Source organism: Labrus bergylta, chromosome 4 (assembly GCF_963930695.1).
Source record: "Labrus bergylta chromosome 4, fLabBer1.1, whole genome shotgun sequence".
Taxonomy (NCBI): domain Eukaryota; kingdom Metazoa; phylum Chordata; class Actinopteri; order Labriformes; family Labridae; genus Labrus; species Labrus bergylta.
The window spans coordinates 21,749,715-21,772,397 of record NC_089198.1 but is presented as its reverse complement, the minus strand read 5'-3'; the positions used below and the strand labels follow the sequence as shown (position 1 = coordinate 21,772,397).

The following is a 22,683-nucleotide window of genomic DNA, read 5'->3' as shown; positions in this document are numbered from 1 at the left end:
TGTTGATGACCGTCCTACTGTATTCCACGGTAAAGCGTATGTCTTGGCAATTCTTATGTACCCTTGTCCTGACTAATAACTTTAAACAATGAGAACCCATGGATGCTTAGTAAGCTATTTTGCTCTTTGGCATTGCTTTTGCTGTAAGATGCATTTAATTGACTTAATAAGATATAATGTTCCGTTTAATCCAATCACAGATTTAAGTCATGGGTTTGATCTTTTTAAGCGATCAGGAAATTGAAAAATGGAAGACGAAAAAATGTGTTCGCCTTTAAATTTTACCAGGCCACCCCTGCTACCCTCTGGAACCACCCATGTAGTACAATATTACAAACTAAAAACAAAGGTCCATCTGTGAATAATACATTTTCTTTAATCTGAAAAAAAAAAAGGCATTCCTCTCACTTAAGCTTCGACAAGGTTGAACACATAACATAAGCAGACCGATCATTATTGGAGATGTGGTCATCTTTGACTGCTCCTGCTGCGCGTGTTGGAAGTGAAAAGGGGAGTGTCCATTAAGCATGCACTAAATCATCAGTGTTTGGATATAGCACAGCACTGCGTGGAGAAGTTCACAGACTATGCGATAACATTATGATCATTAACTTACTGATTGCTGATAGATGCAGAAACAGTGAGAGTAGATGGAAAAGGTCTAAATGAATTTTTGACCAGAACATGTGCATTCCCTGACTTGGTCCGTGGAGATCACGGATCAACTGTGTTACGTTGCACTCAAAATGGGTGCATGTTGTGGCTGGTGTCCTGGTGTGTGTGTGTATGATTGTGCAGCAATGTATGTTGGTGAGTCTAAACGTGCCCCCGCTGTGATCTGTCTGCAGATAGCAGAGGAGCAGCGTAAGGTAGCTCCCGCAACACCAAACGTGCTTACTGGTAATACATAGTTTTTAACTATTAAAAAAAAAAATCTAACTTGAATATTATTTATAGAACTTTAAAACTTCTTTATTTACCTAATCAAATTGGCAAACCCAAATAATATTTTTAGGGGCATTTGGATCTCTCTACAAAAGTTGTGGAACAAGACTGCTGATAAGTAGTTTTGCTCTAGTATTGAATTGTTAGTGATGTATTTTAAAAAGTCACAACCAAAATATCTGTTTGGCACTGCATTTAAGTTATTGAATTTAAAAACAAATGAACTTGTCTTAGGGATTTGATATATAAAAAGAGAAAATCAACTGGTTTGACGTTAAAAAGGGAAAAATGGGGCAAACACACACAATCCAGTAAACTGAGGCCATCTCTTTCTGACAGCCTTTTCATAGTGAGGGAGAAAAGCAGCAAGAACAACAAAGTGAAACAATATGAAGAGTGGGGTTATTACAGGACAGAAACAGGTGGTGCTGACCAAACCTTTCATGCCTCCACAAAGGTCAGTGACACACAGGAGCTACATTGTTCTCATCGCATAAGGAAGCAAAAAGAGGTAAAGGATGGATTAAGAGTCATTAGAAGTCAGAGGCACTGCACTAATTCAGCCTTGATGGAGAGAAGGGATGAAGAGAAATAGTCAAGTTTTTCTGCTTACCTCTATGGCCATGATCTTCCTCCTTAAAAAACAAAAACAAACAAATACTCCAGTAAATTTGCTGCCCATGGACACATAATTTATGTATCAGGCTTTCTGTTGACTCACTAGTGAAAATTATATTTAGATATATGAACAAATTAACTTTTCTGGTGAGTGTAATACTAAAATACAAACTAGAAAATTTACCGGGAAGTAGTGCATGGATGACTCTGGTGGGTACACGATGAAGTGACGCAGGGTGAAGCCGAACCCTTGGGAAGTTCGACGCAATCGCACTGTTTTAGGTCTTGGCCATGAGAACTCCTCTTCTGTTGGAAATTGCCCTGGAGAAGAATCAGCCATGTTGCTCCACTCTGGAGATTCATTCTGAAAAAAGAGGAAGGAGTTGAAATTTAAGTTGTCTTAAGTTAATTTCAAAACCGAAAGCAGTCTAATTGTAACCTGCTGAAAACTGCAGCCAAGAAATCTTGAAATTGAAAGTGTAAACGACTGTAAATGCTGGAAAACCCCAGTGTTGAAATATAATCTTTTCCCAAAACCAAACCACAAATACGAACAAATTACCTCTAAGTAGAGATTTATAAATGAGTAGTGTGAGTCATTTAACAATGTTATACATGGATTAAGGATAACTGAATGTACAGTGTTTACAGTCTAGTCATGATATCACATTTTCACAGCTGGGGAGCAGAGCATGGCAGGCTTCAGGGCTTTTGACACCTACCCCTGTGTTAAGTAACTATTTATAGCTTCACACCTTTGTGGTATCGTGTGTGCAGCAACAACCCCTTTACTCAGGTCTCCCTATATCATATTCCGTGTTCCAGTAAAACTTTCAGGAACACCTCTGTTCAAACAGTCTTGTATTTCCACACTGATATGGTATTTTTCCTCACCCTGTCTCAAACAAACCCTCCCCCTCCACTGTGAAGCGTAGACCCACAGTGTGAGGAATTTGATGAGCTTGCATTCACGTCATCTCTGCCTGAGCAGATAAATTGAGTAAAAAAACAAAACAACAGAAGACCAGAGTAAATTACCTGCATATTTGAATACCCGGAAATAAAGTTTATAACAAGAAAAACAGTTAATTAAGTTAAAATATTGTACAAAATATTAACATTTGACCTGCGTGTTTCATGGCAAAAGAAACAAATAAATCTGCACAGCTTTCCCATTTCCTTTATCCCCTTTGATCCAGCTGTTGCAGGGAGTGTGACGAGTCAAACCACATTTAAAGAAAAACAAACATGAGCAGCAGTTTGATCACAGTGCAACTTTAAACCACCATCATCACCAATAATACATCAACAGTATGTCACACAATGAACATTGAGCCTAACACTGTGTTGTTTCTAAGAAGTACGCTGTGTGCCTGAAGGTTTGTACCAAGTTAAAGCATGTTTCACACTGCAGAATTTTTCATCAGCCACCAGATTTCTTCTGCTTTTCTTTCTTTTTTAATCTCCAAAACAAATATAAAACTGTTTCAAGTACTGTTACATCTATAAAAGTAATTCACAAGTGCAAAGTAGGAAAAACAAGGATCCAGTGTACTACTGTTTGTGACCGAGGAACAGAGCTGCAGGTGCATCTGACACCTGTGTATTTTGACGAAACTAGCAAAACTGGTTTTGCTTAAAGCCAAGCTTTGGCTGTTCTGTGACACCAGCACTTCTATGTTGTACTCTCTGTCTGTAGGAGCTCTGGGGAAAAACATTTTAATCCTTTCCCGAAGAAACGCTTCTAGTGAAATGACAATAGATCAACTGGATGTTTGAAATGCTTGCATTGCTCCCCGTATGTCTCTGAATAGAGCCAATCCCTGTCTGCTGGAACTGATTTAGCAGCCAGTGCAAAGGGGCAATTTCCAACCCTCTGATCTTAAGATGTGGACAACAGACGGGCCTCCTGACAGACGCATGCCGAGCAGTGTTATCATTGCTACTCTCATAGTTAATACTGCTGTGACATTCCAGGTCAATAAATTCCAGACACACATTTCCCTCTTGGTTTCCCTTCCCTCTTATTCTATGAAAAAAAAATCTAGAAGGCTATAATAAAGCATGAAGAACAAAGCAAGGCTCCAGGAGCAACGTGATAAACCAGACAAATAATGCTTTCAAATATTTGTGACAAAAGGCCAAAAGGCAGCATATAGGAGGGAATTAGGGGATTACTTTTCATAATACAGGGCTTCAAAGACTAGCAAATGAAGGAAACACCCACATCAAAAATAAAACATCTACCCTCTCCTACTCCCAAATGAATGCCTCTCGCCCATTTATGAATCACCAAAATAGACTGATATTTGCGCTGGGTGAGACAGCTGGGTCAGTTTTCGTTAAGCATTTATTTTTCATCCCTTTGACTCAAACCGTAACCAGGCCTGTGTCTTGGATTGCAAACAGTAATTCTACAAATTCAGAACCAATTTACTCTGTGGATATTCTATATTTTTTTCTTTGTGTCAACCACAAAATAAATGTGATCATTTACTATTAAACACATTCCTTGGTGTCATAAATCTGTAAACACATTTATAAGCCACATCATTGCAGTGCTTGTCAAGTTCCTTCATTATGATGTACAAAGGCATTGTTTGTTTATCGGGTCAATCTATTCAAGCTTACTGCTTCCATAAATTTTCACCATGATTCTGAATTTTATAAATGTGCAGCAGATAAATGGTTGCCAACAAAAGAACAATTCACTTCTATTGGAGTAATATTGATGAAATACTATGGTGCTCAGGTGATTTAGGACCCAAGAGAGCTTTTTTTAATTAAAGATTTTAGGGTTTCCGTCCTTAGAAAGCCTGAACAGACTTGAGGCTTAGAGTTGCAGACATGCAGGGAAGTTTGAAAGACTAACAGCCTGCTGGTCTTTTCCTGGGATCTGTTGGGCCTGTGTGTGTGCGCGCATCAGTGTATGCTGGTGTGTGACAGCGCCCCAGCAACGCTCGAACATGCAGACAGCAGAGGAGCAGGTCAGAGAAGCAGCTTCTACATGTATGGTCACCTCTAGGACTGAACTGAGAGTAACGATGGAGGGACAGACAAGTTTTCTGAAATGTTTTCGTACATATGCTTTGCTTTCCAGCCATGCTTAATGAGTTGTGGCAATAAACCACCAATAATCCTTACAGCTCCCCTTTAAACCCCTCTTTATATCAATTTCTGTCTTACACAAGAATTGTTTATGGACGTAACTGTGTAAAGCCATTGAAAACACATTTCTTGTTGGACAAAGGGTACAGTATTTGTACCAGTAAATTAAAGACATGTGGTCTCTAAGAGGCTAAAAGGTGACTACATCAGCGGTTCCCCTATCACAGCGATTGAAGGGCAGACAAACCAATACTTTTCAGGGGAAAATCATCACATGCACAGCTCTTCACATACCACAAATGTTGATATTTATAAAAAAGAAACAGGAATTTCCACTTATTTCCATCATATATTTTGAAACCTCACGTCATGACCTGTGTGTTTAAAAAACCCACTGTTGACGTCACCAAAAGGTCACATTACAAGCATCATATGACATCAGCTTTAAAAACATCACACAAGGACAAAGCCTAAAAATGTCAAGAAACCTACTTCTCTGTTGGCTGCTACATTCAACACCACATCCAGTTTAAACCAAGCACTTAACTGTGAAAAGCCTGAGATAATGATACAGGGGCCACTGGTGAAGCCTGGGCGTTTCAGCCTTGTAGTGTGTGACAAGGTTAGAGGCATCATTAGTCAGACTTGCAAACACGTGGTGAGTTTTATAAACTCCTCAAAAAAAAGTCTGGAAACCCCTTTAATAATACTAATTGGTGTTGTATTATATAGCGTTGGTAAGCCTGATTAGTCACCTTTATAACGAGGTATAACTAAAAGAATTGTCCATTCATGAAATTAATAAATTCATGTTGTGTTTCATGCATGTTGTACAACACAACAGAATTGTACGGACACCTGCCCAATATTGTGTATTTCCTTGGTGACATATTATGTGTCACCGAATATTGATTAAGTTCTATGATCAGTTCTGAGTGCAGTTTATAAATAAATAAACTAGTGTTTCCAACATAGACTTTACTTGGAAAGCTCCCAAAGAAATCAATACCATCCAACTGTTTGATAAACTGTTCAGGCTTTTTCCCCTACCATTCAGGAGTATGATGCCACCTATACTTAATAAACTAGTGGTCAATGTCCCCTCACTGTACTTATCAATTCTGCTGTCACAAAAAGAGTATATTGAAAATACTACATAGTTTGCAGAGAAACACAGAGAGACTGAGATGCCCCTGCACGGTTGTGATGCTAGCTCTCCTGTCTAATATGGGCTAACTGTTCATGCTGCATGAACATGTGCTGATTTGGTGCTAAATACAGAATACAACAATATATAAATTTATAATATGAACAGGCCAGAAGAGATGATGTTAACTGTAAACAACAGCGTGTAGGAATGAGACTGAACTGCTTGAATATCATCTTATCTACAAAATAAAATTACTGACGCCCCTCGATTTTTTTTTTTTTTAAACCCAGCTGATTATATTTTACTCATATATAACATTTACATTGTCTTTAAAAAAAAATACATTCTTTAATTTGTTTTGGTTGTATTTAAAGTTGCTTTACCATACAGAATAACATGTTACATTTCTAAAAATAAAGTTATCTAGCTCTTTCACTCTAAAGAAGGGTAATGACTAAAAACTGAATCATACAAACCGTCCCTCATGATTTCCCATGAGACAATGCAGACACAACCATAAGGAAACAGGAATTAACAGACATCTTCTATCCAATTGAAGCACAATCTCTCCTTCCGATTGCCATCAGTTAGCCATACAATGTCTGTGTGGGGGTTCTGTAAAAGGCAGCAGGCCTAAATTTGATAAAGATTGAGCTTTAATGAGGACTACATAATGGGGACAGGGGGTCTGTTTGTCAACAGCCCACTACAGTTCTAAAAATGGATCATGTTAATCATCCAAATTAGTAATTCATTTCAGTACTTTATTCAGCATAACGAGCTGCAAAGTCGGTATGGGGGGGGGGGGGGGGCAAGTTTGTTTATTAAGACATAAGTTTATCACATGATATAGTTCAATGAAATACTTACCTCAAGGCAAACTAATGTGAAAATTATCACAAACATATCTCAAACCAGACTGATCATCTTCTAAGGTCTCATAGATTTGACAAGAGGAATCAAGTAAAGGAAGACACTGTGCCAACTCAGTCCGCTGTTTGGACTCAGTTGAAATACCATGCACTTTCCAGCTGATAAAGTGGACAAATAATCCAGTGGTGATGAAAAATAACACTCACAAACAACCAGAAAAACCCAAGTCAGCAAAACATACACAAGCACTATCTACCACGCCAATGGCTGTAATGGTGGCATAACGGTCAGGAGAAAAGGTTGTTAGTACAGAGTTAGAGGAACAGGAGAGCTAAGTTTTGTCTCAAATGAAAGTAGTGAACAAAGAACAGAAAAGGGAAAATGAACAGAGAGCTCTGTGAGTCAGACATCTTCATCAGAAAATAACATTTGATCTTTTCTATAGGTTTTAAAGGCACAATCTTAGATAAGAGCTCCAATTATTTCAAAGATTTATCTTCAGTACATTTGAGAAAATACAGCTTCCCCTTGTTGCTGCTATTTTCCATCAACATCTAGGCCATGCTCTCTCTCACTAAAACCTAAGCACACCCAGTATAATCCATATTTTTTCACCTCCTTCAGTCATCTCAGACCAGTACAAGTTCTTATATGCAAAAAACACTCAATAAACACACGTAAAATGTTATTAAATGCAACCATTTTATCAAATTTTGACAAATCAACAGTGTCATCATTTCCAGAAAATCTCAGGTCCAGAGACAACAAGAGGTGGTCACATCAGGAGGACTGCTAAGGAGTTCACTGGCTGCAGTGGACAAATGAAAAAAACTGATTCATGTTCATTGAAATTATTAGAAAAAATATCTATAAAGATTTTAAAAAATAGATGTTTGCGTACTGTCACTTCATAATTTTATAGGGGAAACAAACACCTTTATATTGTTGGGAATTATTTTCTGGGACTAGACGTATCTGAAACATTAGGTGTCATCCCAGATTCATCAAAATCTTATAAAAGTTATCAAGATGGTTTTAATAACAAAGGAAATCACATCATTTTAATCGTGTTAGCTGTGACTGTGAAAAGACACAAGTGCATAACAGCAGTCTCAGCAGTATGACTTCTAAAGGAGCTCAAATTGTTATATCATCAAGAATTGTTTTCCTAAAACATATTTCTTAAGACTTGCTCTTTGACCATAACTTGATGTTCTGGGGTCTTCTCTGCTACCATGAAGGACACTATCCAATGATCTCAAATAAGTCAGTGAGAAGTAACAACATAAGGGGCTTTACATCTCTTATTCAACAGACGTTTTACATAGAAGCATGGACGCTCAAGTGAAGGGCTCATTATTAGATCACAGGCAATGGACAAAATTAAGGAAAACTATGGATCTATAAATAGACGCCCTTACATTTCAAAGGGGACTGGGATGTTACCTAGTCCACCAAAAAGGTCTTAATGGAGACAACAAGCTTCAGATGAGCAGATGGTGTCCTGTCTGGTATTACATGGGTCACAGCTTAAAAATCTGAAAGACGGGTCTTAAACCACTCCAACGCCATTGTCTCCTCCTACATCCGCTAGCAATAAGTTTGATTAAAATTTCAAATCCAATTAGATGCTGCTCTGCAACTGTAACATGTCATTGTATCTCTTAGTCTACAGTGATCAACCAAAGCAGGTAATGAGAAAAAAGTGCAGTCACATTTTTGACATAAATCTTCCCATACAAGTTTTCAAAAAAAGATAAGTAATGAAGCAGAGATGAAGGGCAAAACAACAACATGAGTCTTTATAAGCACAAACAGCTGGGCATGTTTGTCAAACACATTAGTCCCCCAGCAACACTCAAAGGGAAAGGGGAAGGCTGGAAAGAACTGAGTGCACATTTTTAAGTTTACGTTCATCTTTTTAAACAATCGAGTAACTAGTCAGACTTGTGTTTCATTTACCTCACAGAAAGAAGATCTTGCTTGTTGTCTCTCATCATCTTCACAAGAATGAACCCAACGTGATGCCATCATTCGATTTGACTTAAAATCCTGTTATCCGTGAACGCCCACATCGAAAAGGTATCTCCAGCAGGATGCAAGAAAATATGCTCCACGTTGTTAAATTTCACACCTCCATCCTTGCTTGATATCTTGGTCCATTTGCTAAAACAAGAAGGAAAAGATGAGTGTATTATAAATACCGTACTTTTTGCTCTGATCAATTACAGGCCGATTTTTAAATTGACTGCTGAGAGTGTCTCACGCTGTTCAAGGATGTGTAAAACAAGACGAATCAATACCTCAGTTGTTTAACACACATAATTGTAGACCGTGTGTGCTTTATTTTGTCCTATTAACATTATGCAACAGGTCCTAAGATAATGCTGGTTTCTACCTGATGTTTGTGTCGACTGTTCAAGGCTTTAAGCTGAGAGGTCGGGGAAGCGGCTGAATACAAATAAGCAAAATTGTATATGAAATGTGAAAAAAAAAAAAAAAAGCCAAAGCTGCTAATCGTAACTAGTTCTCTATGTAAAATTGTAGCCTCACTTAAGTTGTACCTCATTTTTTTGTGGACATTTATAAAATAGTGATGTGACAAACCATATGATCAACGTGTTATTCATGCAACAACTATTTAGGCTTGTTGTCATCAGCTTGAAACACACCAGCGTGGATAGGCAACACTGCATAATGAATGGCCAGCAACAAGTGGACTATAGACAGAGGCAAGGCGAAATAAAGGTCCGTCGCACTCCAAATTAAGTTAAAACAAACACAAACAAACCGAGTTTCAGATCTCAAGTAACTCCAACTTATACATATATTAAGATCGTGTCAACATTTAATGGAAACATTACGTGATTTAGAGGTGGTGAATTTGAATTTCCCTTGTTTGAGCTCGATGGTCAACTCCAGCACGAACAGAGCGTGTCGAGCTGTTGTTCTCGAGCGACTAACAAAAAGTAGCTTTTCCTTTGTTACTTATTAGAAAGAAAAAAAAAACATCACGAAAAAGGTTAAAATGGCGATATGGCATACGGTACCAACTTTTCACATCGCATACTCTCTTGAATTCTACTTCTCAAACGTGTTAAGTCGGCAAAAAAGCAACAACTATGCCAACTTGAGGCGACATACTGATAGCGCTGCGGCTAGCTCCCATGCTAACGACTGGAGTTAAACAAAGTTACCTGTGTAGTTCCGAAAAGCGTCATTACAGTCGGGCAGCGGCGGAGGCGGTTGTCCGTAATAGTGATAAAACAAAGTAAAACCATAGCGTGGGAGTTCCTCTTTTGTCAGGCGTTGTCATTTATAACATGTTTTAGACTAAAAACGGATTCCCGGTGATTATTCCAAACTCACTCAGGGGAGGCGCATGGTGCAGTTTCGGAGCTGGAATTTTTTTTTTTGCTTCCAGCGTTCCCGACTCTCTGGGAGTCCACCTTCGGTCAACAGGACACTCTCAGCCAATCACAAGCGGCGTTCTATTCCATGGGACCAATTAGGTTTGAGTTTACAAAAAGTCCTCGCTGTGCTCTTAAATGTGGTGTTTTTTTTTGTTTTTTTTTAACCGTTACCTCTTGGATGTGTACAACCTGTCGACGGCCACGCCGCCACTCCTCTCATGTGGAAAACAAGATAAGGAACACGTACACATTGACACAGAAAGTCAACTCTTTTTTTAAGCGCTTCACACGCTTTCGTTTGATACAAACAAGACTGAACGGGGAGTCACATGGTCCTGGTTCAAAGGGAGGTCGAGCAGGGCTGGCATGTGGATAGCAGCGCCGAGATATGTGCATTTAAACATACCAAATGGCATATAAACTTGGCTTTTATCACTCCATACAGTACAAAATCGAAATGGATAGGACAGGCGGCCCTTTACTGTATTACTTGTTCCCAGATTTTGACTGTGGACTTAAATAAATGCTTAGATTCCCAAGACCTCGTGAATTGTCCCCTTTATTCCTCCCCAACATAAGGGACCACCTGTTCTTGGGGTTTGTCAGCTTTAATTGCAGAGGTCAGTTAAGCGAGGAGACTTTCACAAAGCTGTCCTGTCCAGCCAGCTCTACTTCCACTAGTTCTACTGAGAATAAAGCCACTGAAAAGAATACATTTATTTGCATCTCTGCAAACTACTCCAGAAGAAAAGTATGCAGTCTGTTGTAGCCTACTACAGTAAATTAAAAGGCTAGCAAGGACATTTTTATTGGCTCCATCTACCCACAATTGTAGTATTCACACCTTATGGCATCAACAATAATAATTTAACGATCAAATATTAAAGTGTAGTAATAATATTATTCTATTAGAGTATGTAGTCAAGTAATTTCTTACAGCCAAATCCTGTGAAATGGGTCAGTCAATTCCCTGTAATCCCCACTAGATCTCAGTACATAAAAAACAAAAAACGGTTCTGTCTTTATGACACTTTGTGTTCCCTGCTTTAAGACGGAGTCATATGTCAGGTGTATATACTAAGAGCACAGCAGCTATAAATAACACACACTCTTTTGTTTCTTTTACAGGTCAATTATCTCTTCCTACATAATTTTTCAGGATAGTTGTGCCAGGCAACATACAATCATTTGATTACCAAAATGTATTGAGTTTTGAAAATTGAGGGCTCTTTGAAAAAGCTAGCTTTCTGTAACATCAACTTCACTAGAAGGTGCAATATTCTAGTGCCTAAGTGGCATCAACCAATCAAGGATTGCAAGAAAAGAAATGATTAAAACAGGCCCGAAGAATGACATTTTGACGATTGAGAGCACGGCTTTGTACTATACATCACCACGCTAAGAAAATAAGAGCATCACAAGATTTTTCTGTCTAGTGAGCTCACAAATAAACTACTTTAAAGTATCTTGATGAACATCTGAAAGTACATCGCTTGCTCAGGACGGTATGTGTGAATAATTCATAATAACAGACCACAGAAGTGTTAAAATACTTTACTAATATGTTAAATTATAAAAGTAGAATGCAGAAACAAAAAAGGTATCTCACTTAACCTAAAATCTGTACGCAAAAAGAGGTAGGTGAGTTAGTGCACTTAGTGTTTACAAAACTACTTTGCCCCTGAGCATCAAAGATGGCGGCAGGAGGGCTACATGATGAGCACTGAAAAGCTGTAGAAACATTTGAAATTCAATCACTAATTTCCTCATGAAAAAATACATTTTGTAAGTGATCTCATCACACACAAAGTTAAAATGTTACACTCATACAGTTCATGATTATCAAATTCTTCGTAAGGCATACATTTGGTTGGAACTAAAAAAGAAGGCAAACAGTAGCAGTAGTCTACAATGTAACATCTTAATGTGAATCAGTACACATCATTACTGAAAACAACATATTTACTAGCTTAAATGTCCTATTGATAAACATCTCATAGAAGGAATGTATAATAAAACACGGATGCTTGAGATCCAATGTCATGAAAGCCGTTGTAGCAGTGATCGGTATCTCCGGAAAAATGTTCAGCTGACATCTGTGTCACAGTTGTCTCTTTAAAATCCCTTTTCTGTTTTTTTTTCTTCCCCTTTTTAAATCTTGTATTTCATCTTTCCACTTTCACTGATCACACAGATATGCTGAAGAAGAAGGAGCAGAAAAACAACAATCAGAAGACCAAACATGACAGACAATACAAAATGTCCCTATTTAAAGCATGTTTAATGGTCAGGAATACTAGAAACTCATTAAAATGTCTTCCTCTGAATAATAGGTCTCTACGACTTACATTTAGGTCTCTAAAGTACTCATTGTAGTCCAGGGCATACCCAACCACAAAGCGATCAGGTATCTCAAAACCGACATCTGAAACAAAGACAAAGTGGAAAATTAATTGTATTTCCCCGGTGCACTGACTCAGTCACTAACAAGCTGCAACAGTTGTTTAATTATGAATAAACCACTGACTCATGAACACATCAAAAAGGGTTGGTCGGGTACGTACAGTCAGGGAGGCATGTTGAGTTATACGGAACTCGCTTCACCAACAATCTGATGAAAACAAAAAAACAAACAGAGCATTATACATCTCTTCCTACCTGTTGTAAGCACTTCAAGAGGCAGTAGTAATTTGAACACTATAGGAGCTGAAACCTATGCGCTGTTTTCTCCCCTGTCTAGACTGGAAAGCGGAAATTGACTGATTCACAAAGCAGCAAAAGTGGGCTGGTTTGGTTTTGATGTCTGTACAGCCACAACTTACCCTGCCACTTTGATCATTTTGGGCCTGAAGGCTTCAACATGCTTCAGGAGAGCCTTCATTGTCTTTCCGGTGCCTACAATGGCCTGCGAAGGGAGGAGGAAAGATAGACAAACTGGATTAAGAAAGTAGAAGAATGTCAAAACGGAAATGCAGAAAAAATCTGATGCATGAGTAGAAGTGAAAAGGAAGAAGCTGGTCACACTGGATTTGTGTTTCATAACTATTTATTTAAAAAAAGTGACAAAAAAAGGGAAGTTTAAACCATCCAGTGATATTTTACTCTAAAATCTCTGACCTCTTGGAAGAGGTACGTGTGGTGGTTGAACAAAGCCACAAGAGTCTGTTTTGTCATCCTTGTCAAGTAAATGTAGGTCAGCAAGACCGTCATATTGTAATTACATACTTGTGCTATAATTTTTGACCTGCTACAGGGTATGAGCAGAGGGAAAAACATGAGGAGAGACTGCTGGAATGTCCTGTTTTTCATTTACAAAGTGTTTGTGCTTAAATGTGAATCAATTAGAAGTATTAAAAAGCTCTTAATTGTTTTTGTGCTATTTTAGAACACAAAAAGGGAAAAAAAGTGTTGCCTATGTAGGACCTAGCTTTAGTTTTCCATGTTAATGTTCTAATGTATTTAAAGGCTTTTACACAATTATACTTTCCTGACTCACATATGGTCACCAGTCAAGAGAGAGTTAGTCATCCTGATTGAAACCATTCAGTATTCATACAGTCTTCTTCTCTTCCTTTTAAAATACAGGATGGACTTTTATAGGTCACATACTATCCTCCTTTTAAACCAGTTTAAACAAGTCTCAGAGCTCCCAAAAACATGTCTGTGAAATTTTTATCTAAAAATCCACTCTGATCCGTCCCTATAAACCCCTCTTTTTCAGTTTCTGTGTCTGTAGCTTTAAATGTAAATGAGCTGTGTCTGACCACGCCCCTCTGGAAGGGCTTGGGGTGGTTTGGACTTTCTGGCGGCCTGTTTGAGCACACATTTTCTGAAGAGTGGAGCAGGTAAAAGACGAAGAGGATGGACTTTTCTCATAACTGGGTGGTTGGTAGAAAGGCTTTAGGGACACATATTAGTGTTAGAAAACCATGGTAAAGTGTATTTGCATCAAACGTAGCCTTTAATCATTACTTTTTTATTTCCTTTGCAAAACACAACAGACACATATAAATGTAAAATGTTTTATGTTCGTAAACAGTTCAGCAACTTTAGCATTAATTTGCCATCATCTCTTATTCGCCTGATAAATATCATTAACGTTTCTTTAGTTGTACTGAAGTTTTTTTTTGGGGGGGGGGGGGGGGGGGGGGAATATCCAGCTCTTTAGCTACTTACTTTTCTAACTAGCTAGTTGCTAACTTGGTTGCTCATTTTGCTAAAAACCTCGCGGATGAAAGGCACTGTAAAATCAAAACCAAGAGCTGTAAAATGTAACAAATGCTCCTTTGAGTTGACTCTGCAGTTGACTTATTATTGTGACAGCTACATTCACATTCACATTATACATGACGATGCCATAAGCTAGATTTTGGAAAATGTATTTGCAAGCAGCTTTTAATTGGTTATTTTCCAATCATTGGTAAAATAAAAGCTTGTTAAAAAGACTAATTTAAAAGTCTACAATAGAAAACTTACCGTTACCTATTGCAATAGAAGTCAATAAATGGCTCAGGGGCAGAGTCACAGATGTTTGGGAACTGACCAGTGACTTCTGTTATAATTGTGGATTTTGTTTCTGAAAATGTCATTTTCTTCCATTCTTGTCTCCTCAGACAAGAATCAATGATTTCTCTGACAAGAGAAAGTTCATTCTCATTTGGAGAAAAAAAAGCAGCTCTCTTATTTCCCCCAAATAGGTCAGCCAACCAAGAGGTTTCCTCATATTAAACTCAGGTTCAGTTGTAAGGAAAGAACTTTAAATGGCTCCCCATGACCTGGATAGCCATTGAAGATAAACAAAAATACAATCGGCCAGTGGAGAGGAAAAAAGGCAGAGCGTAAAATAAAACGGTCGACTCACCTCCACAATCAGTACGTTCTTAGGAGAGCATGTTGGGAGAGAAGAGAGGGAGGGAAGCAAACAATTATTCCTGTTCATGAGCAGATAACAAACCGACTGTATCTTTTCATCGATGACACACGCATTCCAAGATAAGACACGCAGATGAACTCAGATAAAAAAGCCTAAATTACATTTGTTTATATGTTTAACAATAAAAAGGGTTAGCACATACTGAAAGTTTTGTTGTTGTTGCGGAGTAAGAGAAAACTGAAGGAAAAGTTGAACTGAAAAGACATCATCGATTCACTTCTGATAAGAAGCAGACCAAAGCCTCGTCCAGATTGGAAACCTTGGCTCTTACAGTCCGTCTTTAAATGTCAATGAAATAGCTGACATGCTTGTCTAATCAAACTGAGTTAACCGGGCACTATTTATTGTGAGTGATCCTCAGGTCAACTTAAAGATAAAAATCCTTTAGCTGCCATGGAACTCTATGCACTGTACTCTACTTTTCAAACAAAGGATTTAGCCGAGCATGTGCTTATGCTTTTGTTTAAGCCTCATTGTTCACACAGATTTATTTAGAGTGCAGTAAACCCTGGAGAAATACAAAAGGAATAAGCTATATAGCAAAGAAAACAGAGAGGGAAAGCTAGTGTGTAGAACACAGTCCTTGTCATTCAATTAGTTCACTTCTTCCACCAACAGTGCAGCATTGTGGTACAAAAAGGCGGCTAAATTTAGTTGTACATCACAGGGAGCTCTGGGATTTCACACTCACAATTTAAATACTGAGCAAAGCAGCTGGCAGTGACTCAAGCTTACTACCTCATATCCTATTCATGTTTCAGGCATTTCTGCCACGCCTCGCTACAGGGAACATTACTGCGTGCATGTGTGAGTGTGTGATCAGCTTAAGGGTGTGTGTGTGTGTGCGTAAGTGTTCACATCAGCTGATTTATATCACTTAAGACATACTCTCACTGACTCCTTTAGTAGTAGTCTGTGCACACAGACACACAGACGCAGACACAGACGCAGACACACACACAGACACAGACACACAGACGCAGACACAGACGCAGACACACACACAGACACAGACACACAGACACAGACACAGACACAGACACAGACACAGACACACACACAGACACACAGACACACAGACACACAGACACACAGACACAGACACACAGACGCAGACACAGACGCAGACACACACACAGACACAGACACACAGACACACAGACACACAGACACACAGACACAGACACACAGACGCAGACACAGACGCAGACACACACACAGACACAGACACACAGACACAGACACAGACACAGACACACACACAGACACACAGACACAATCAAGTGCTGTTTCTGTTGTTGTTGTTTTTTTACATCTGCTGTACAAACAAAATAAACCAAATGCAATTTGTATAAAATGTTTTATTATCAAAAGATATAGTATAAGTGAATAAGCTATTTGCTTGCAGCTCCTTCACACAGAGCAAGGTCTCCTTGTCATTAAGTTTGAAGAACATTAACTAAGGCTGTGTGTGTCCGTAAGTGTTCACATCAGCTGATTTATATTACTTAAAACATACTCTCACTGACTCCTTTAGTAGTGGAGTCACACACACACACACACACACACGCACACAGTTTCTGTTGTTGTTGTTTTTTTACATCTTGCTGTACAAACAACATAAAGAAATGCAAGTTTGAAGAACATTAACTAAAGGGTCATATTTAATCTGTTGATTTATTTGACTAACTTTTAAAGTAAAAGTAAAACATATTTCATCAGAACCCCCCCCCCCCCCCCCCCCCAAATAAAAGTAGAGATTAAGAAATCTATTATTATTGTAATCCAAATATATATTCCTTATTTTAAAACGATCTTATTTTATCAGTCTAATTCATAGTGTGGCCAACCATTTATTGGGAATCTGGTTGGAAATTTGACCCGATGGTTAACTGTAGGAACAGCAACAAAAAAAACAACAACACAGAAAGAAAAAGCCTCCACAAAGATTGTGCTCTGATGTTGTTGACACGATATCAATAGAAGCAGATGAAGAGTCAGTCTGTCACAAATAGACTGTCATCCACCAAGAAAGCAGATAAATCCTCTCACTCACACAAACTGTCTCCTCTGAGGTAAAGTGAAGAGGCCTATGACAATCGATTTACTACAATTTGCATCTGATCACCGTTGGGTTGGTCAGAAACTGCCATCTTTGATCTCCTTCCATTTCTTAAAGATGGAGAAGGAGAAGCAATGCTGCCCTCTGGAGGCTAACATCTATCAACACCCACCAGGTCACTTGGCAGTCTCTGTTTTTTCCAGTAAAATATAGTAATACAATAATTAAGCTTAAAGTAATGCTTCACTGGACTCCAGGGCTGTTATCTATTAAAAGTCAGGCAGTGAATAATGGTGTGATATAATAAGTATGTGCCACAGAAGAACCAGCAGAACCCTCTGTGTTTATGTCCTAACTGTTCAAATGACTGTCTCTGGATATAAAAAGGCTAAGTTCTCTTTGCATGTTTAAAAGGAAATTTAAGACCTTTCTTATTGATCCAACTTTAATTTGAAGTTATGTTTTAACCTGCGTCCTTGTTGTCATTATTGCATTTATTTACATGTTGTATCCCCTGTTTTGGTTTAGTGTTACTTACACTTACACACTGATTTTTATTCATTTATTGTATAAAAAAGTATTTATCTGATTTGTGTGCATGTTGAGCCCTGCAAAGTTTAACGGATTGTTGTCTTTTATTCTCTTATATTTTACGTGTTTGTTTTGTATTTCAAGCACTCAGAGCTGCTTGTTTGAAGAAAAGTTGCTCTAGAAACAAGGTTGTGCTCAGTTGAGGGTTGGTGAGAAGAGTAATTTACCTTTCCAGCTAAAAAAGACAAATCCTCTGCTCCGAGTATGTGAAGATCCTCTGTTGACTGGTCGTTCTGAGGAGGTAAGAGAGCAGGATAAAGAAAAGATACAAGTTTTATTTGTTGCATGGTTTGATAGGTTACACGAGTTTATAATTATGCTTTTAGAAATATACAGTATATGTCATAAATTATAATACAATATCTCAGATAATGTGGCTATACATTTTTTTTTATTTGATGCAAAGTGAGTTCGAAAAGTAAAGGACATTATTTTAGAGGACTACATTACTTTGGTACTTCTCATAATGGTTATCTCATTTATGGTCAGGATCGTCTCTGGGTTTTTTAATTATTTTATGCCTTTATGTGACGAGACAATAGATAGAGTAGGAAGTCAGGGAGTGAGAGAGAGAGAGAGAGAGAGAGAGAGAGAGAGAGAGAGCGGGGAATGACATGCAACATGCGAGGACAGTAACCTCTGTTCATGGGGTGGGACATAACCGCTAGCCAAACTGGCGCCCAGGAGTCATCTCTTTAATTTGAAACAAATTATGAATTTAAGTTTAAAGTTCAGCTTAATCATATAATATCATGTCCCTATTCTTATTTCAGTGGTATTTTTCTCCTCTTCCCGATCTTCATGGTGGCCACATGAAAGAGCACATTCAAAGAAAAGTAACACAAAGATAGCACTGTCGTAACGCTGTATGAAACATAGCTCAACACATCTTCTGACTGAGTCATGGGACTCAGGGAAACATCATGGCTGATAAAGTAAAGCATGAAGGCTGCATCTCAATTCTCACATACGTCACTCAGGTCAAACAGTGAACGAATGTCTGATAGCTGTCTGTGTATCAGCGGTGTGCAGAGGCTCACCAGGTAGCTCTTCAGGCGGATGAAGTGAACCCTCATGGGGATGGTGCGGTCGGAGTTTCGGCTGAGGGCCTTGATCCTGTCCACCAGGTCTGCGCAGAACTGGTATCCTCCTTTCAGCACACACAGCACCACAATGTCATGGTCCCCGAGGTCATCCATGATGTTTCGAGCCAGACGTTCTGTCCTGGAAATGATTTTGAAAAAAAAAAAAGAGCTTTCTTTTAAACACTCAAGAGTTGTGGTCTTGTATTTCAGGTCAAACGTTTACAGCTGCAGGGGTTTGCAGGTAAATGTACCCTGTACGGAAAATCTGTCCTAATGTTAGCATTGCATGTTACAAATAAAACAAAACTGACTGTTTTGTCTGTTGTCATGGATGGCTTTTGTGCACAGAATTTTAGATTGTAAATGCTGACGTGCAATTGTAATACCTTCTTGAACCATTAATGCCCTTGAAGGAAGTGTTGTTGGAAAAAGGCTTTGGTTATACTAACATGCACAGCACATCACACACTGCTTCTCCAACAGTTGACCACTCATTCACTTTATGTATCACTTATGAATACACAAAGTAAAGTACTGTGTTGAAGATTTACAATATTAAATTAGATTATACGGTAATATAGTTTATTATAGTATATTGGGTCTGTCTGCTTAATTTGTGGGCTTCTTTCAAAACTTCACAGTAATAATTTAATTGAAGATAATATGTCTCGTCGTACCAGTCACAATGTACAATGATATGATATTTGTCCGTGTAGGTTCTCATTCGGGTCATGGTAAATCAAAGCTTGATCCAAAGTAACTGAAGATCTTAAAGGCGTGTTACCTCTCCTTTAGTTCTTCTTCAGTTCTAAACTAGCAGCTGGATTGAGCTAGAAATGTCTCATCAGCATGCTATTGATCGAGCCTTTCGTAGGAGAGGTTAAAGGTTTTCAAGATCATCAATTAAGTCCAGTTGTCTTTGGATCAAGCTTTGATGGACGCACAATATTCCCTTAAACTTCACAAAGTCCTGGAGAACTGTCAAGTCCACAGTGCTCCCCCCCCCCCCCGCCACATCCGTAACCTTGGTGTCATCTTCGACCAAACCCTCTCCTACGACAAACGCATCAAACAAATCACCAAAACAGCCTTTTTCCACCTCAGAAACACTGCCCGCCTCCGCCCATCACTCTCATTCTCAGCTGCCCGAGACCCTCACCCACGCGTTCATCACCTCCAGATTAGACTCCTGCAACAGTCTCCTCTACGGTTCACCATCCAAATCACTCAAGAAACTTCAATACATTCAGAACTCCGCTGCTCGTCTCCTCACACACTCCCGCACCCGAGATCACATCACCCCCGTCCTCCATGACCTCCACTGGCTCCCCATCCCCCCAGCGTATACACTTCAAACTCCTCATCGTCACCTACAAAGCCCTCCACAACCTGGCTCCCTCCCTACCTGTCTGAGCTCCTCCACCGACAGACACACTCCCACCCGCACTTTCAGGTCTGCGGATGCAAACCTCCTGTCCCCCCCCCCCCCCCCCCCCCCCCAACCTTCGGTCCTGGGGGGACAGGGCCTTCTCCATTGCAGCTCCCACCCTCTTGAACTCTCTCCCTAAAAACATCAAAGACTCCCCCACACTCACTTCCTCCAAGAAATCCCTAAAAACTCATCTTTTCATCACCGCCTACAACCACTGACTCTCATCCTCTTCCCTTGACACTACTTCTATGTTGTATTGTTCTCTTAGTTTTTGCTTTGTTTTTTTTTTTGTTGTTTCCTGTCAAAGCGTCTTTGAGAATTTAGAAAAGCAATATATAAATCTAATTTATTATTATTATTATTATTATTATTATTATCAAGAGGCACGTTTTACGCAACCCCAGAGAAGCAGGAGCAGAAACGTCTGGGAAGCTCAACAAGGTAATCAGACTTGTTGGTTTAGTGTTGTACCTGTCCATGATGACGCCATGCGGAATGACGACACAATCCAGGTCTCCGGAGTAGTGAGCAGGGTAGCTGAACAGGTCTAAACTGTAGCCCGGCCAATCATCGTCGATCTGAGAGAGGGGAAACAAACTGTAACATTATGTTGCAGTTAACACATCACTATTTTTTTTTTTTTTTGATCGCCTCGACATTTGATTAGACGGCTCAACATGAGCCTAAGACACATTTGTGGCTCTAAATATGCAGATTAATGTGAATGCGAAGCAGCAGAAGCCTGTGTGTGTGTGTGTGTGTGCATCCATGAATGAGTAAACTTTTTTTTTTTTCCCCCTGCACTGCTAGCACCACCAGGCAGCACTTGCTCTGCATTCCCTGTCGTGTTTTCTTATTAAATTACCACAATCCCGCCGCTTCCTCCCTTGGGCTGGGCTGCAAGATCTGCCATGTTGTTTTTTCCCGCCGCCACAAAAAAAAAAGAGGTTCTTGTTTGTTAGCAAAATTGTGGAACGAGTTGTGAGGAGGATTGGGTACAGCGCGGAGAGAGGAGGAGCATCGGGGTTGAAAAAATGTGAACTGTGTGCGCACCTCTCTTTGTCCTGTAATACAACTCTGAGACCACTAGAGGCAACATAACCGTGACATGTTACCATCCACAGACAGACTCTAACACGTTTCCAGCTATCTAATAATGTGTCATTACATGGAATAGTCCTGAAGTTAGATTCGAAAGGACAGTCAAAGTTAAACAGTTTTCTGTGTGCATAAAGGACAGAAGTATTCAACGTTACGGTAGTTATTCTATGGCAGTGTAGTTATAAGACTTTATAGTAGCATTTATAGGGACATAAATATATGAACAGCAAACTGTAAATAAAGGGTCAAGGGTCAAATGTTACAGTATATCCATGACAATACATTGTGTTTTAGAAGCAGCTGTGTTGAAGAAGTAAAACTGATATCCATTGCTACCGAGGAACAATTGTAGTAGGCCTACTTGTTTACATGGGTGCACCTATCTCAAATGAAGACTCACCACATACCAAAGTCATTTCTCAAAAATCACTGCATTCTGCAAATGAAAATGTCACAACAGGAACATTTGAAATGACCCAGACAGGATTTCATAATAATGCATAAGATAAGACAAATGTTTGTATTTGGTTAAAAAAAAACGAATAAGTGAGAATTTCTAATAGTGTCAGTTCAGAGCAAAGAAAGTAATTCACTAAAATTATTAAATACAACTCAACTACCACACAACCTAAACATTTTTGATTTTTTTTTTGTGTGCAAAAGTGACTATATCCCCATCTTGTGGAGATATTCTGTCACTTCCAGCTCTTCTGCTTTTGTTCTAATCTAATCATTTTGTCATCTGATTTCCCACATTTCTGATTTCCATACCCTGTTGTCTCATCTTGTTAGCCAAAACAGCAAAGAAGAAAGACCTGATGGTCTCTAATGTAGGAGAATCTCATGATACACAGTCTCATATGTTCTTAATAATCTGTGTGTGACAGTGTGTAAATAAGTGGATTTTTTTGAAGGGGCTCATGTGGTCAGATAGTCCAGCAGCAGCAGCGGGGTCTGGGCTGTTCTGTCGCTGCACATTAGAGCCTTGTGCCGGGCTCGGCTGAGAGGGGGAGACAAGGTGTCCGGGCTCCCCACCCGTTCTTTTTCTGCTGAAGCTGTAATTATAAACATTGGTGTAATGACAGCTGGGGCGGCAGATGTCAACAGAAACACATTTCAATCACTCTGCACAGTGTCAACATTCCTAATGTGTAAAAGCGACACTCATGTAAAAAGGAACCTTAAAAAAAGTCAGTAAACACCCATCATTCCCAACACAGCTGTTTCCACAATTTGTTATTATTTCAGATGTTTTGAGAATTATAAGCACAGGAGCCAGGAGACGTTTCTTTCTTCTTCTTCTTTTTTCCAAATGAAGTCTTGTCAGATTGTTTTTGATGGTGAGAGCAGGCCCCGGCTTCTTCGCTGCCCT

General features: G+C 39.2%; 2 protein-coding genes across 4 annotated transcripts in view; both read right to left on the bottom strand.

Moving 5' to 3' along the window:
• Positions 1-10,082, bottom strand: part of arhgap21b (Rho GTPase activating protein 21b) — a 30,232-nt gene extending 20,150 nt beyond the window's left edge. For both annotated transcript variants that reach the window (XM_065954074.1, XM_029278057.2), the window contains exons 1-4: positions 9,892-10,082; positions 8,657-8,860; positions 1,748-1,927; positions 1,559-1,580 (exon numbers count right to left, since the gene is read on the bottom strand). In XM_065954074.1, coding sequence (XP_065810146.1) covers positions 1,559-1,580; positions 1,748-1,927; positions 8,657-8,728 — 274 coding nt within the window. In that variant the 5' untranslated portion in view covers positions 8,729-8,860; positions 9,892-10,082. The remainder of the gene's footprint in view (positions 1-1,558; positions 1,581-1,747; positions 1,928-8,656; positions 8,861-9,891) is intronic.
• Positions 10,083-11,646: 1,564 nt separating this feature from the next.
• On the bottom strand, positions 11,647-21,243 carry prtfdc1b (phosphoribosyl transferase domain containing 1b). 2 transcript variants are annotated; one of them, XR_010666343.1, is made up of 9 exons: positions 21,076-21,243; positions 20,682-20,788; positions 18,734-18,917; positions 17,861-17,926; positions 14,969-14,986; positions 12,930-13,012; positions 12,635-12,718; positions 12,456-12,532; positions 11,647-12,306 (listed from the first exon to the last, which is right to left on the bottom strand). XR_010666343.1 is itself a non-coding variant. In XM_020635868.3 (9 exons), exons 1-9 carry the CDS (start codon positions 21,121-21,123, stop codon positions 12,259-12,261), a joined length of 678 nt encoding a protein of 225 aa, XP_020491524.2. In that variant the 5' UTR covers positions 21,124-21,240; the 3' UTR covers positions 11,647-12,258. The 2 variants fall into 2 exon arrangements, 1 of the variants encoding a protein (XP_020491524.2); XM_020635868.3 differs by having other exon boundaries at positions 12,672-12,718; positions 21,076-21,240.
• Positions 21,244-22,683: the final 1,440 nt, after the last annotated feature.